The 17,178-nt window shown below is 37.6% G+C and overlaps 1 protein-coding gene across 4 annotated transcripts; it reads left to right on the forward strand.

Annotated features, from left to right (window-relative positions):
* Window positions 1–15,948, forward strand: vps39 (VPS39 subunit of HOPS complex). 4 transcript variants are annotated; one of them, XM_046856126.1, is made up of 24 exons: window positions 1–505; window positions 1,058–1,123; window positions 1,211–1,275; window positions 1,483–1,525; window positions 1,708–1,802; window positions 2,070–2,168; window positions 2,264–2,356; window positions 2,722–2,905; window positions 3,811–3,931; window positions 4,102–4,222; window positions 4,504–4,633; window positions 5,034–5,176; window positions 5,285–5,425; window positions 5,616–5,757; window positions 6,866–6,952; window positions 7,311–7,384; window positions 7,928–8,144; window positions 9,966–10,094; window positions 10,210–10,312; window positions 10,454–10,499; window positions 10,757–10,906; window positions 12,117–12,251; window positions 12,381–12,472; window positions 14,784–15,948. In XM_046856126.1, exons 1-24 carry the CDS (start codon window positions 433–435, stop codon window positions 14,863–14,865), a joined length of 2,631 nt encoding a protein of 876 aa, XP_046712082.1. In that variant the 5' UTR covers window positions 1–432; the 3' UTR covers window positions 14,866–15,948. The 4 variants fall into 4 exon arrangements, with proteins under 4 accessions (XP_046712082.1, XP_046712083.1, XP_046712084.1 ...); XM_046856127.1 differs by having other exon boundaries at window positions 4,507–4,633; XM_046856128.1 differs by having other exon boundaries at window positions 2,073–2,168.
* The last annotated feature ends 1,230 nt before the right edge of the window (window positions 15,949–17,178 follow it).

The following is a 17,178-nucleotide window of genomic DNA, read 5'->3' on the forward strand; positions in this document are numbered from 1 at the left end:
TTTTTTTCCTTCTCAGCATTATGCGCGAGCGGTTAGCTGTTTGGGTCACGAGCTGTCAGGGCAGATACTTTAGCATTTGTGGACACGGTCGGTTTATTCCGAGGCTCATCCGATCAGCGGTGTGTCAAAGCTATGGGATGAAATGTGTAAATGGCGTGAGCAATGCGTTATAAACAGAACGGCAGCTTGTTGACAGCGGGGATTTGGTATGGAAGGCAGAGAGAGAAGCTAATTCGCTAACTGGATATTTCAGTTCTCTTCAGCAAAACAGGAACTTTACCCGCTTGATCTAAGGTTGCAGCATGTATAGATTATTCAGCTCTTATCGCTTAGCAAACTAGTTTGGAGATTTGTTTTGGATTTTCTAGCTTTTCCCTAAGCAGAAAAAACAGTTCCTATTTTGAAGTGAATAAACTAATTGGAGTGATCATAATGCATGACGCCTACGAGCCCGTCCCTATTTTGGAGAAACTTCCTCTCCAGATCGACTGTTTAGCGGCCTGGGGTGAGTCTCACTTCTCACTTTCATTTTAGTTTGACACCGTTTATAAATGTATTGTGTGTGTGTGTGTGTGTGTGTGTGTGTGAGAGAACCTAACTGTAAGACCAATTTCTTTCATTTCATACTCTATAAACAAGCAGCCATTGGAAAGCTTTTGATGCCAAATTATGCACATGATCATAAACAAATCATGATTAGTGACTTGCAAAGAATTGGATTACTCCTATATAGCTGGGTGGCCTTTCAGTCCATTGTTGGCTCAGTATTATTTCAATTCATATCATTCAGTCATTTCTTTAATTTGTCCAAAGCGATTTGCAATTCAGACAGCCTACAACTGAGCACATGCAGGGGTTAAGTTTTAATCTGTCTGGCATTTGACCTCACCATCTTCTGATCACCCTAAACCACTCGATAGCATCTATTTCTAATCATTGCAGTTCATTGGTGCATCAATTACTGGTGTGTTGTGTAGTAAATAAAGCAGTACTTCACCAGTTGCAAATACATTCATGCAAATGACCTGAAATGACTTGACCTGTGTGGTTTATACAGAGGATTGGCTCCTGGTGGGGACTAAACCAGGTCATCTCCTCCTTTACAGGATCAAGAAGGATGACGGTTGGTATCAGATTTGCTTGCATTTTGTTGTGAAAACCTTGTTGTGCGCCATTGTTTTGATTGTATCATCTTCCTCCTATCAAACAGCCACAAACAGATTTGAAGTGTTACTCGAGAAATCCAACAAGAACTTCTCCAAGAAGATCCAGCAGGTTTGTTCAGTTCTTTGTTTAAGCGAGTTAAATCTTTCAGAAGAATGATGAATAATACACTTATGGCTTTCTAGATTTTATTCTCAACATAATGAGACAAGAAAAAACATGCTGATTTCCTTTCTTGCTGTATGTTAAGTTCTTTCATCCATGCTATGGTTGCAAAGGGAAAATGGCTCTTAAGTCTTCTCTTTTTTCCTCCATCAGCTGTATGTTGTATCACAGTACAAGATTTTGGTCAGCCTTCTGGGTAAGATTATTGTTTCTTTTTCTTTTTTTAACCCATACAAGTGTAACCAGGTTTACATTTATCTTTACCAGGTTTATAGTCTTTCCACTTTAAATGGGGAATGTGTGTGTTTGTGCAATGATGCAGTTAGTTACAAATATTATATTGTTGTTTCTTTTGTTTGTTTGTTTTTTTCTTTCCAGAGAACAATATCCATGTCCATGATTTGCTCACTTTCCAGCAGATCACTATGGTACCCAAAGCCAAGGGTGCAACACTCTTTGCCTGTGATCTGCAGGTGTGTTAAGAAAAATCTAACTCAATCTTATACTTACAATATAATCATTTGTAATATCTTCAGAGCTGGATATCCGTTTCCAGATGACATTTTCCAAATGAAATATAAAATAGCCTGCAATTTTACAAGAGTGGCATCATGACATGACATGACATATTTTTAATTACACAAGAGAACTTAATGAGACTAATTACAGCTTATTGCCATGTCCTCATTTCTCAGACCCTGGTTGTGTATATTCTGCATATTTTCATTTCTTTGTTTTAGCAGTCTATTGCAGGTGAAGAAAAGTTGCGCATGTGTGTTGCTGTCAAAAAGAAACTTCAGCTTTATTACTGGAAGGACAGGGAGTTCCATGAACTACAGGTTTGTTAGTGACATTAAAGCATCACACATAAAGATAGCAAATTATCAGTGCAAAGAGATGCTTAAATAAAGTACATGTATATTATGTGAATCAGGGGGATTTTGCGGTTCCAGATATTCCGAAGTCCATGGCTTGGTGCGAAAATTCCCTGTGTGTGGGATTCAAGCGTGACTACTATCTGATCCGGGTAAGTCAAAACTCTAGAAGGGTGACACAAAAATTAAAACTGAAATCATCTTAGTAAATTGTTGCGCTACCTCAAGAACACCATTCAACCCGAAGACATCTCAAAAGTTAATAGTAAACATATTCATTAAACCATTCATTGACCATTATAAGACTTCATGTCATGTGCATGGGCACATTTGCCATTCTGAAAGAGATCGCTTAGGATAGAAACTCCTCATGGAATAAAGATTTGCAAGGAATGTCCTTTCCTATTATGGAGATAAGTGGACCCATACCATACAACCAAAATGCCCCAAATGCATAACAGAGAATTGCATATTATCATATCTTTCTTCCATAATTTTTTTTTTCTTTTACCTCCAGATGGATGGGCGTGGATCAATTAAAGAGCTCTTCCCAACAGGAAAGCAACTGGAGCCCCTGGTAGCCCCACTGGCCGATGGGAAAGTAGCTGTGGGCCAGGATGATCTCACTGTTGTTTTGAATGAGGAAGGAATCTGCACACAGAAATGTGCCCTTAACTGGACTGACATCCCTGTTGCAATGGGTATGACCTTTTTATATTTTTATAAAAAAAAATTCTTTTTTTTTTTTTTTAAGAAATACTCTTATCTTGTTGTCTATCTGACTTGTTCTAATCACTGATAAACATTTCCTTCAGCAATATCCGCCATGAGCTACACATTATTACTATTCCAATATATAGGTGGAAGTGTAGAAAGTGTACTAAACAAAATTTTATTACAGATCCATCGTAGAGGCTTGTGATCATAACATCTGTGAAAAGCGCACACACAATACACTTATAATCGGTGTCGAACAGAAATGAAAGTGAGACTCACCCCAGGCCGCTAGGCAGTCACTTTATTTTGAATGAGGAATATGGAATGTTTATTTGACATACTTGCATTTTGTATTCAGATCTTGTTGTTAAATTTTAGTCAATCTTTAAAAAAAAAAAAGCAATTTATTTTAAACTGAATTATATTTAATATAAGGAGAGTAACAAGCCTTTAAAACAGCCCTCCTCACAGTATGAACAAAAGCTCTGTTTAAAATCTTTAAATCTCTCTAAAACATGCATCACTTTCTGACTGAAGATCTGCCCATTCCTTTGTTTAAATGGATTTTCTGCAGTCCACATGGGACTGGAAGAGTTTTATATTCACAGAATGCTTCCATGTTACTTGCAGACTCAGACATAAATCCCACTGCAAAAATTTTTTTTTATTGCATTTCAGAAGTAACTTTTTTTTAAAACCAGTATTTAGATCATTCTTTTCTTTTGTGTGTAGGTTATGTGTAGGTTATTTGTCTGCATTAGTAGTTTTTTGTTAAAAGGGTAGTATTATTGTATTATTTTTAATCTAGTAAAATCCAAAATAACCTTTTTTTTTAATCAGTTATGTTTGCATTCCAGTCTCATATAGTCTTGTTTCTCTGCCCCTTCAGAGCACCAGCCTCCATATATTATAGCTGTGCTGCCACGTTATGTGGAGATTCGCACCTTTGAACCAAGGTTGTTGGTACAGAGTGTGGAGTTGCAGAGGCCACGCTTCATCACCTCTGCAGGGTGAGACATTCACACTTTTCAGAATAAATTGCCAGCATTTATTTAAGATTCAGATGTTTCACAGTGAATGTATTTTAAAACAATGATGTCATCACTACTTTTGCATTACTAAAAGTTCTGGCCAGTCTTTTAAATGTTCTCTTCATGCTCAAACTTCATTTTGGTTACAGGCCCAATATTGTGTATGTTGCCAGCAATCATTTTGTCTGGCGACTTGTGCCAGTTTCCATAGCGAGCCAGATCCGGCAGCTCCTACAGGACAAGCAGTTTGAGCTGGCTCTTCAGCTAGCGGTGAGTTAATCCAGCACAGGTTTGCTGACACGTACCTACCCACCAGACCATGTTTTATTTTTATTTATATTTGTTCCTGTATAGAACTAAAATGGTGTTCGGGCTTGGCATATTCTTATCATTGTAATGACCCACACATGTTATTTGAAATATGCTGCATGTTCAAACTATAAACATTCTGGAGTATTTTGCTGCGTTTTGAGGTTTCTTAGCGTTTCTTAGCACCTTGTACCAACTCGCTTTTCTTTTTATTTCTTTCTTTGTTCCCCCCCCTCGAACAGAAGATGAAGGATGACTCAGATGGTGATAAGAAACAGCAGATTCATCATATTCAGAATTTGTATGCCTTTAATCTCTTCTGTCAGAAGCGTTTTGATGACTCGATGCAGGTGTTTGCTAAGCTGGGGACAGGTGAGGAATGTGTGTATGTCGGTAACAACATCTTGAAATTAATTGCTCTTTTGAAACACTGACGTGAAACAAGTAAGTGTAGATCGTAGATATGTTATTAAGAAAAAAAAAATCATTTTAATTTCCTATACACTTTATGCAGTAGAACACAGACACCAGAAATTGGGGAGTCCCTGTTGCTTTATCAGTGCACCAAATCAAAAGAAAAGGAAAAAAGTGTGTTATCTTTAGAGGAACGGACAAGGAAAATTAAGATACATTTGAAGCCATATTATTCTACTTATCCCAAGCCCAAGTGAACATCAGAAATGCCTTGGAAAAAGTCCTGGAAAATTAGATCTATATATATTATTAATAACGTTCATTTTGATGACATGTGATTTCCCATTCTCTGTTATAGACCCAACTCATGTGATTGGATTGTATCCAGACCTCCTGCCTTCTGACTACCGTAAACAGCTGCATTACCCCAATCCTTTCCCCACACTCTCTGGAGCAGAGCTGGAGAGGGCTCATTTGGCTCTCATTGACTACCTAACACAGGTCTGCATATACACACACACACACACACACACACACACAGAGGGCGCATAAACTTTTTTTTTTTCCCATTTCCATTTTACTAACAGGCTTTTTATTTTAATTGCATAGAAGCGCAGTCATTTGGTGAAGCAGCTGAATGACTCTGACCCCTCCACCACATCACCGATCATGGAGGGCACGCCTACAATCAAAAGCCGCAAGAAGCTTCTTCAGATCATAGACACCACCTTGCTCAAATGCTACCTTCATGTAAGGCCATCTTCATGTCCACCTTCCTGATTAGCTTACCTCTGGAGCAGACTCGTGGCCCCTTGTCACATTGAAAATAAGTGTTTGCTTGGAATGTGAACTGGGTTTAAGAATTCACCAGAACAAAGGGAAGAACTTGCGTACTTATTATTTTGTCCTCTTTTTTTGTTTGTTTTTTGTATTTTTTTAGACCAATGTGGCCTTGGTGTCACCCCTTCTGCGTCTAGAAAACAATCACTGTCATGTGGAGGAGAGCGAGTATGTGCTGAAGAAGGCCCACAAGTACAGTGAGCTCATCATCCTCTATGAGAAGAAGGGCTTGCATCAGAAGGGTAAATTGAACATTGCAGCCACAAATCTTCCTAGCACACCAATATCCTCATGACAGACTCATTTATGCCAAACACAGTATTCATATTTGAGGTCAAATTTAGGGGTAAAGTGTATGCCGGTCCAAAAAAAACTAAATTCTCTTTGTATGCAGAGTAAATCATTTCCCAGAATAAATAGTTAAGGGTGGAGCTTTGATCTAACCCTAATCCTAACCTTTTTTAATAGCAGATTTATTAAGTCTCATGTATGGATTTATAACAGAGCCATTTCCAGTGTTCATGCAACATAATGCGTGTTTAGTTTAATATAATTGCATAGAAGATAACAATATTTGAGTGGTTATGTTGTGTGTGTTGAATTAACTCGAGAGCACTGCATTAGAATGAAAACCAGTCTGTGAAAATTGGCTTTTTACGAGGACAGCTGGTTTTGCGAAGCTAATATAATTAGAACCATGTAGGTCTACACTCCTAATTCAAATCCAGCAGAGTGGAATTGTAGTTTCATAAAAGTGTTAATCTTGTTAGTCACTGTTGCTATGGATTAAGGTTTCTTCAGTTTCTCTTAGTGCGATCATAAAAAAGATGTATAGAGATAATATACAGGAATTAGTATTTGTAAGCGGCTGTGGCCATGGATAAATCAGCCTGTGGAGAGGCATAGATTTGTGTAAAGATGTCATTTCGTTTTCTTTATTAAAACAGCGTGAGATATATGATTTCATTAAATGTTTTTTTTCCAATATGATGTCCAAACTCTACAGATGTTTAATATTATTATGTTTCTTACAAAAGCATCTTATTTGGCTGATGAATTGTACCTTCAGATCTGCTCATGTTTGTAATCAGGCTATTGTGGCAAACTGTTCTAGTTGAAATTGTATTCAAATATAGATGTAGTGGTTCACTTTCACATCCCTTCTTCCTGTATGCTTTAAACTAATCTAGGCATATTGTTCTCCTTGTCACACTAGTCTTTCTGGCTAGATGCATGCTACAAATACACAATATTATATTTATATAATATATATTTGTCATGTCAAGTAGAGATAATGGGTTAAAAAGACTTCTGTAAGAGTGAGAGTGTAATGAAAATGGTGATCTGTAGCCCTGCAGGTTTTGCTGGATCAGTCTACTAAAGCCAACTCTCCTTTAAAGGGTCATGAGAGGACAGTGCAGTATCTCCAGAGACTGGGTGAGTTTTAATCGTTTTCCACTAAACACACTGTTTCATTTGTAATGTAGGGAACACTGCAGCTTCATTAAATTAGGCTTTGATGTTCAAGACCCAGACAGGAAATGGTTATTTGAAACTGTGGTTTCCTGATAACCCAATAATAGCAATGTGAAGGACATCTTTCCGAATTTAAAGCCATGCATTAAATCTACTCTTATAACTGATTTGGAAATATATTCTTCAGGATTAAATGAAGATTCTGGCACAATAAACAGAATGTTCATTTCTAATTCCTTAAGGTTTCTCAACTTCACTGTTTATATGTTCTCACCATCTATATATGCTCACAGCCTGTGCATTCTGTTTTCTCTCTCAGGGGCTGAGAATCTGGGCATTATCTTTGAGTTTTCCCCATGGGTGCTGAAGGTTTGTCCAGAGGATGGCCTCAAGGTGAGAGTTATACTCACTTTACATCAGTACTCGAGTTGACTAATGCCCTTGAGGCTGATTGATCACAAATATCTACAATCACAATTTAAAATCGAGTGAAGCACCTTCCCGGAAAAGTGGAGGTTATTCTTAACAGCAAATGACGATTAATGTGGAATAGGATATTCGAAAAGCAAATACAAGTCTTATGGTCAGCTGTCCACAAACTTTCCATATAGTGAATAAAAAAATAAATACGAAAAAAAAGGCTTGCGCTGAAATCCAAGTTGTCCATTGTTTGTGGCTTATGTCATTTCCCTGCTGACAAAAATGTCTTTGTGTTGGTTTGACTTTCACTGTTATTGGCTTTGCATCTGAGCTGTGAAAAATGACCAGCTTTGCTGATAGCTTCTGCCAACAAATAAATAACACAAGTGTCTTTCTGTGGGTGACCCCCTCATTCACCACTGATGCCATGTGGGCGTTTGAAAGTGGGGGTGTGATGACAAGGCAGAAGGCTGCTGGAGTTGCTCTTTAAGTGTCTTTTCTATGTTTTGGCAACAGATTTTTACAGAAGACCTAACGGAGGTTGAAATGCTGCCCAGAGACAAGGTGCTAGACTTCCTAAAGGATGGTTTTAAGGAGCTAGCTGTGCCATATCTGGAGCACATTATTTATGTGTGGGAGGAAACAGGCCCCGAGTTCCACAACGTGCTGATCCAGCTTTACCTGGAGAGAGTACAATCGCTGATGAAAGAGTATCTCAATTCACTGCCTGAGGGTGAGAGCTGTTAGCTTCCTGATGCTCCTTTTACAGATATGCCTGACTGAATTTAGTTGGAACCAAACTGCCATTACTGTTGTAAAACGTGTACAGTCGTGAAAAAGAAGGTACACTCTTTTTCAATTCTATGGTTTCACATTTCAGCAAATAATAAGTCATCGGGTCCTTATCAGGTCTTAGAATTGGGGGAAAAAACAACCTCCAGTAAACCAAAACGCATGACATATTACACAGTGTCATTATTTATTTTTACAAAAATCAAGCCAGAGTGTCATCATGTGTGAAAAACCAAGTACACCAAGTATCATGATTTAGAAGCTTGTAGAACCACCTTTAGCAGCAGTAACCTGAAGTAAATATGTTCTGAATGATGTTATCATTGTGGAGGTATTTTGGCTCATTCTTATTTACAATGTTGCTTCAGTTCATTAAGGCTTGTGGGCATTTGTTTGTACACAGCTTTCTTAAAGTCCTGCTAGAGCACTTCATTTGGGTTTAGGTATGGACTTTTGAAACACTTTTATTCAGCTATTCTGTTGTAGATTTGCTGCTACCCAGTTTTGTCCAAGCTATAGCTGCTAAACAGATCTTTTAGCGTAACTATGATGACTGGTACTTAATGACTGCAAAATCGTCACCCCAAAATCAAGCCAAAGTCATTATACCGCTATGATTGTGCTTGATAGTTAGAATGAGGTGTTTGTGCTAATATGCTATTTTTGTTTTTTGCCAAATGTGGCTCTGTGCATTACAGCCAAACATTTCCACATCTCCACTGCACCTTTTTTAACCTAAGCTGTGCTGCCTTGTTCTTTTTAGAGACAGGAGGCTTTTTCCCACCAACCCTTCCAAGCACTCATATTTGTTTAGTCTTTTTCTAATTCCACTGTCAGGAACGTTTAATATTTATCATGCTAACTTAGACCTGTGAAGTCGAAGATATTTCTCTGAGCATTGCTTAGTCTGACCGTCAGGTGAATTTGCTGGGACGTCCAAAGATTTCCTTGAATGTTTCCACTAGTAAATAATGTTTCATACTGTGGAATGATGGACTTTTAGATTGTTTGGAAACAGCCTTATAACCCTTCCAAGACTGATAGGCAGCAACAACGGCTTCTCTAAGAGTAATGCTGATGTCTTTCTGCCTGTCTTTCCACACCTGAATACTCCAGACAAGCAAACTGCTAAAAGGGTTTTTTTGTTTGTTTGTTTTTGTTTTTTTTAAAGAGGTGGTCCCACTTGCTGATGATCAGTTAATCAAGGGCATTTAATTAGCAGCACCTGGTAGCCTCCTCATATTAAATAATAATATGGTGTAATATGTCATGTGTTGTTCATCTAAGGTTGTATGTGCCTGATTTTAAAACCTGCTAAGGATCAGATTTTTTTTTTTTTTTTTACAGTAATCCCCCGCTTTACTGCGGTCTAAATCTTGTGCCCCGGTTTATTGCATAATTGCATTTGCCACATAACTCATTTGTTTAGCTAATGTTCCCGGTCTCTCGCGGATAGCACAATAGACCAATTAGGGAATTGTTTTCATTAAGTTTTATGTTGAAATAATAAAATGTATTCATATAAATGTAATTATTCATTAAAGTAAAATGTTAATTCAGTACAATACTGTATACATAAAATAGCATTTTGGGTTTATAAACAGGGGATTACTGTATATACTATTATGTAAAACCACAGATTTCAGTGGGATAAAATTTTTTTAAGACTGTATTTCAATGTATGTGGTCTTCCAAAGTAACTACCAAAGAAAATGTTAATAATATTAGTTTGCTCTATTTTCTCCTAATTCACTAAAACCAGGTGTCCCAGCTGTGCCTGCAGGAAAGGAGGAAGGGGAACTCGGAGAGATTCGGAACAGCTTGTTGTCGTTCCTAAATATTTCAATATACTATGAACCAGATATTCTCATCAGTGACTTTCCATTTGATGGTAATTTAGCATTTTTGGTTTGGTCTATGAGATTATAATCATTTTACTGCACTGAAAAATAATGTAAAACCGATATGACGTGTGTCTGTGTTCCCCTTATCCCGCTCTTTCTCAGGTCTGTTGGAGGAGCGAGCTCTGCTTCTGGGACGCATGGGAAAACATGAGCAGGCACTCTTTATTTATGTGCACATACTGAATGACACGTACATGGCTGAGGAGTGAGTATGCCTCGGTTATATTTCTAAGCTAAATAAGATGAATGCATTTATCAGAATAATGGAAAATATGTACATGTGACGTGGCTGAGTGCATTTACTAGACTTCTGTGTCTCTGACTGTGTGTACACTTCCCTCCTTAGGTATTGTCACAGACATTATGACAAATCAGCAGATGGAAATAAAGATGTGAGTGTTTCTCTATCTTCAGCATTTTTTAAACACAAACTTCTCAGCTCATTTTTTTCCCCTCTCTGTATTTAGTGTTGCACATATATTATGGCATTATATCCATGCATTATTTAAATGAAGCTACAATTTATATCCAAGAATGTTTGTAAACTTTAAAAAAGCTTGTGAAATGACTTGAATCATCTATGTCTGGAAAGCTGTCTTGAACTTTTCTTTGCCTCTCCTTTATTTCGTCTCCTGTCTCGTCTGTGCAGGTGTATCTGTCTCTCTTGCGCATGTACCTGTCTCCTCCAGATGCACACTATCTGGGTCCTATTAAGATGGAGCTGTCTGAGCCCCAGGCTAATCTTCAGGCTGCCCTCCAGGTCCTTGAGCTTCACCACAGCAAGCTCAACACCACTAAGGTGAGAATCCTACTAGCCAAGACAATGGTAGCTGTTAAAGCCCAGTTTTGTTGCTCATGGAATTGTTTAGGAGCAGGTTTGTGCCTCTCGGTTTAAACACTTTCAGTGGCTCTATAGTGTATTGTACGTCCTCATGACCTCTCCCTGTCCTTCAGGTAGTGGTGCAGCAATCACTTTGCTGTCTGGCAGCAGTTGTGATCACTCTGTGTAGTTGCATTTCCAGATAGCATCACATACAATATCCTAAAGGACTCCCATTTCCATTGAAGCCCTTGTCGTTGGCTCTTGCCCCGTCCCTCTGCACAATAAAAACGCAGAGTGATGCGCAACAGCATATGACGACTATAAATCAATGAGTGCATCAGGTGCCAAGCATTTGCGGTTTAAAATACAGAGCATGAATCTGCCTCGAAAGGTTCTCTTGCTCATTTGTTTTATAAGATGTCGCTTTTATTTCTTCTGGCTACCATCCAGAGCGCTGGCTCACCAGAGCCACATGCAGGGACTGATCACAGTTTTGGATGTCGAATGAGAGAATCAAGTCCTTTGTCGCATCCAGCTGTGCGCAGCATGTGTGGAGTGTAGAGCCACAAACATTTGAGCCGCATCCTGCTGAATTTAAGCAGCACGTCAGCGTTTTTTAGGCTCATCTCCATCACTTTTAGACCAAATGCACAGTAAGATGAGCAATAACGTTTTACTCCATACTGTAGTGGGAAAGAATGCCAGGTCTATAAGTAGACAGTGCTGTATTTTTCACAACCAAATTGGATTTAAATTCATCTAAATGAAGTAATTAAGATCGAGGGATAACAAAATATTGCATATTGCAGCTGTTTAGGGATTAGCAGCAATCCATTTTCACAGGTTCAGAAGTAATTGGACAAAACTGTTATAATTATAAGCATTATTTGTAATATTTTAACAGAAAATCTTTTGCATTCAGTGAGTATCAGAATAATGCCATGAAACAGATCTTTCATTCTGTTTCAGTGAAGGAAGATGTGTGAAAAATGATGTGTATATATACACTACAGATGCACAGAGTGCTTAGGCTGTACATGCTGTTTGTTTCCTTAAGTGGTCTTTGTGCCTTCATTGTTTTAAAGCCATTAGCATTCTGCTTTTCAAGATAAGGCCATATGTTCGTTATAATGCTGTATTTAAAGCAAGACCGTATTGCCATTTTTTTATTATTATCCTACGATAGGCGATAGACCTGCTTCCAGCGAACACTCAGATTGCAGAGATCCGTGTGTTTCTCGAGAGTGTGTTGGAGGAGAAAGCCCAGAGGAAACGTTTTGATCAGGTGCTCAAGAGTCTGCTGCAGGCAGAGTTCCTCCGGGTAAGTTACTAGACTGAAAGAGACACAATGCCACACTTGGCAGAGAGCATGGTCCTGTAGTACATTAAATAGAAAAGTACATTGTCTATGCATTATTATGTGCACCATAATCAAACGCCGTGTCTGTAGGTCCAAGAGGAGCGAATCTTTCACCAGCAGGTGAAGTGTGTCATTACAGAAGAAAAGACCTGCCGGGTTTGTAAAAAGAAGATTGGAAACAGGTACGTCTGGTGTTACTTATATTTTATATATATATATCTCTATCTCTCAGTGGTGGACAGTAACGGAATAAATGTAATTGTTACTGTACTTAAGTCATTTTTTTTCTGTAAGTATTTCCATTTGAGACTTTTACTTTAACTTCACAAAATTCAAAGTGAAATATCATACTTTTTGAACCGGGTGTCCATGCAAAAAATAAATAAATAAACACATTTTATATATATATATATATATATATATATATATATATATATATATATATATATATATATATATATATATATATATAATTATTTAATTTTTACCACTTATTTGCACAGTCATGTCAACTATTATATCACGTCACCGTCAATGAACCTGGTCGGGACTCTCACACCGCCCAGAGAAGTTCCCTCACTCATGCACTCAGAAAGGAGTAGGTGGGGGGTTGGGTGACGTCATGTCAGTAAGGAGAGAACCCAATTTTAAATTATGGATGAATATTATAAGAGGATAGAAGTATGGGGAAACATGCAGAAATAAAGTTGTGTATGCAGCTCATCTCATTATGAAGATAGTAAAGGCTAATGTATTTAATGAATTGGCTAATAACTGTATATCACTTAGGCTATGCCGTGTTGCCCGCTATGCTTTTTTTTTTTAAAGCAACAATATTTCTTTTAGCTTGCATAACATTATAATTGAAAGTATGTGTGTAGTTTTCAGCAAAACTATTATAGCCCAATTAGTCTAGCTGGATTGTAGTTAAATGAGCACTTGTTGATTCGGTTACCTTTAATTGAGGTGATGTCATAAAGGTTTTCTCTAATAGTACTGAATAGATCCTGAACTGAGTTCACTAAGGTCCATCTCCAGTGCAGCTTAAAAGGCTCAATTAAAATGCATATATTATAAGGATATAGATGTTGCATGTAGCTTATGGCTGCAATTAGCCATGGAGTTGTTTGGTTCTTGGTTCTGATAGTTTGATTAATTGTGCACAATGACGTGTTTCATTGTGCAATAAATGCATTTAGCGTTATATTTATACATAAAAGAGAGCTCTCTGAAATGTATCCAAATTTGTGGACAGCTTTTTACAGCTGACACTAATCAATGAAGGGGGGTTGGATTATGGTGTGGTTCACTCAGGGGTCAATTCAAAGCTAGAACCACCATTTACGCTTGGTGGTATCTACTTAGCATGGACATACAGTTCAGCATTAGTTTAACATCAAGCAGAACATTTTGAGAGGAATAAATGGTGGAAGAAATCCTGAATACATCTTGCCACAGTACCCTTGACCTTATTTGCACTTTTTTTTTTTTTTTTTAGTCGTTGAAAAGAAGGTTTTGGGCTCATGATAATTTATTAGATATCAGTGTTTGAGAGCTTGGTGTGCTAAGAGTAACATTTGAGTCTTTTCACCTAAACTGAGTTGATTACGCAAGAATCTTGTAATGAAAATATTAACAGGATATTATAGCCATAATAAATCACTTGGATACTTAAGTACATTTGAAGGCAATTACTTTTGTACTTTTACTTAAGTAAAAGTTTAAAGGGAGCACTTTGACTTTTACTGAAGTAATATTTTACCTACTGTATCTCTACTTTTACTAAAGTATATGCTTTGTGTACTTCGTGCACCACTGATATTATATAGTGTATGCAGTGTTCCCCTGAAACTCGCAGGGGTTACGTTCTAAGACCCCCCAAGATTTCTGAGTTCCCTCAGAAACGTATGGCAGACCGCAAGTTTCCTTAGTCTCCGCCTCGCACTCTGAGTAAACTTTTATTAAATTATTATTACTAAATTATATACACATAATAATAATAATAATAAACTGCGTTTTTATATATATATGTGTGTGTGTGTGTGTGTGTGTGTGTGTGTGTGTGTGTGTGTGTGTATATAGGTATGTACATGTATGTGGTGATGAAGGAAAGATGATGAGGGGGAAAGTGATGGGTAATAAAGAGGATGTGATATAGAGGAGGAAGGGATGAGGGGAATGGAAGGGTGATGAGTGGAAGATGAAGGGGATGGCAATGAGGGGATGATGAGGGGAAGGTGATGAAGGAGATGGTGATAAAGGGAAGGTGATGAAGGGATGGTAAAAAGGGGGAAGGGGGTGGTGATGAGGGGTAGATGATGGAGATGATGATGAGGGGGAAGGTGATGAGTGGAAGATGATGAAGGAGATGGTAATGAGGTGGATGGTGATGAGGGAAAGGTGATGAAGGGGATGTTAATATATATATATATATATTAGTGTCATTACATGGGCAATGTTCAAATAATACATATTTGTCTTCCTTTTGCACAGTGCCTTCGCCAGGTATCCAAATGGTGTAGTAGTCCACTATTTTTGCTGTAAGGATCGCAGTGTGTGTCCCATAGAGCAATGAGATTTCTTCGCTGGATCTGCTCGATACACCCCTCCAACTTCTTTTAAGATTTTTACCCAAGGTGTTTTGTGCTGCACAAATGAAGGAAATGCCAGTTTGTGTCTTAAACAATTTCATAAAGATTCGGGCACATTAAAGCCCGATGTGTCCATGAAGAAAAGATACGGTACCTTGGACTAATGACTTCTTAGCACATGGTCACAGACATTCTGACGGTGAAGGCGTGATTGCTATTGCACTCCGGCTTTGAAGACAATTAAGTCAAAAAAGCAACACATACTGTAGATCTAGTGTGAAAAATAATGATAGCCTCTCTCATCAACAGTATGGCTACTTTATTTACTTCTATTATTTTGAAGCATGTTTCTGTCTAACTTTGTCATATGCCTTGTGTGTGGAAACAACTGAAAGCAGTGTTTTATGTGTTAAACCTGTCGTTGTTGTGGTCTCACCCATTTACAAACAGACTGTTATAACAATGTACCTTCTGCTTCACTGTACGCACTAAATGTTCTGGTTATAGAAGGAAAGACAGATTCTGGTGATTTATTTTTTGCTAGTTTCTCAAACATTCTGGTAGTTTTGGTCAGATAAATGTGCTTGGTTTGTTCCGACCTTAATAAAAGTGAGACCCTTTTTTGAGCCACTACATTACCAGGTATTAATTCTGTGATTACAGCAGCATGGCACTTCTTTGGCTTCTACTAGGCTTTAATTTATTCTCACTAATAGACGATGCAAGACAATAAAGCACTAATGAATAAATCGCATCATTACACGTTGATGTTGCTATAAATGTCGATAATCTCACATGGAGAAAGGGGTCCTTAGGGGATCCAGCACTCTTGCTTGTGAAAATGTGCGCTTGAATGTGTTAAAATTTAATTTGTCACCATCTTCACCCATCCTTCTTTCCTCTCTTATTACGATCAACTACAACCTCGACTGTTGCTGTTGAGTGGAGAAGACAGTTGCTTTTGTCACTAAGCAGTGTAAGATATGAGGTGTGTTTGAATATGTATAAACTGTATTTTAAAGATGAGATATGTTGATGCTAATAAACATGTATCCTGTCCTGTGCAATGTGCTGTCAGTATGCCTCATTTCTTTCTTTATGTATTTAAATGTGTGTAATTTCAACATGTTCTATTGTGTACATAAACCCTAAAATGTGCATCTTTAAGTTCTTGATATTTACTATATTTGACAGGTTATGACTATAAAACATTACAAAAGATAGTAAAATATATGTTCATATGAAGTAGTGGTTTTGTATTTATATTCCCCAAAAGCTCTATAGATCTATATAAGGTTAGTCATTTCAAATTATTTCTGTATCAGGCAGTATGAGGAGTAAACAGCAAACCCATATGCAAAAACAAAGATTCAGAAAAGCCGATTTCAAGCGCAGACATTGTTTTAACATCCTACTCTAAGTTTCTTTAGTCATGTTTTAGTTTTAGGTTTTTCCCTACAGCTGTGTTTGACTATTGCATATTTCCTGAATGAACTTTCACACTATTAACTGGACTGAGCAACAGCACAGAGCAACACCTGCTAGTGTAAACTATAGTTGGAGAATCTTCTTGTTCCAAAGACTGTTCACACTGCATGAGTCACCCAAAGATTAACTAGAGAGTAACGGCAAAGAGCAAGCTCTCTGTTATCCCAACTCCGAGGTTTGTTGGTAGTCAATAAAAGATGTATTTGTGTTTTTTTTCTACTCATGAGATCTGACCCCCTCCCTCATGTTGTATATTGTTCTTTAAGCAGGACAGCAGTTGGAAGGACTGCACAGTTTTCCAGGCCCTTTAGTGGAAAGTTGCTGGGTGGAGAAAAGTGGAATGTAGATGCTGCATTGTTTAAGTGCCTTGTCATAGTGTGCAGAATATATTAGTATTAATCACATATGAGACCAAAATTTCCTGTAATATCCAACCAAAAAAAGTAACATTTCTCGACTTTTCAAATGTTTTCTAATTTTTGTCCTCCACAACACAATTGATTCAGGTGTGGGGTGTGAGAGATCTTGGTGGGGGTCAAATATTTCTCAAATGAGCAGCTTAAATACAAATCTTCAAAGCAAAACCAAACGCTGGCTGCACTTTAAAAAGCAACATCTTATCAAGTGACAATATCTTGACTACAAGCAAATTGATCTATTCTTTCCTATTACTTCCTTTTTCGTTGAGTGACACATTTGCTTGGTTCAAGCATTTTATAAAGAAACAGAAATCTTCCCATAGAATTTAAAAAACTAAATGCAAAACTTAAAAATGTTTAAAAAAAAAAATAGCTTTAATATTATATTTA

Source organism: Silurus meridionalis, chromosome 8 (genome assembly GCF_014805685.1).
Source record: "Silurus meridionalis isolate SWU-2019-XX chromosome 8, ASM1480568v1, whole genome shotgun sequence".
NCBI lineage: Eukaryota > Metazoa > Chordata > Actinopteri > Siluriformes > Siluridae > Silurus > Silurus meridionalis.

Coding starts and splice junctions, on each gene's coding strand:
- vps39 (XM_046856125.1), top strand. CDS start 433: ATGCATGACGCCTACGAGCCCGTCCCTATTTTGGAGAAACTTCCTCTC. Junction 10,500..10,756: donor CAGCAGATGGAAATAAAGAT/GTGAGTGTTTCT, acceptor TCGTCTGTGCAG/GTGTATCTGTCTCTCTTGCG. Junction 10,907..12,116: donor GCAAGCTCAACACCACTAAG/GTGAGAATCCTA, acceptor ATCCTACGATAG/GCGATAGACCTGCTTCCAGC.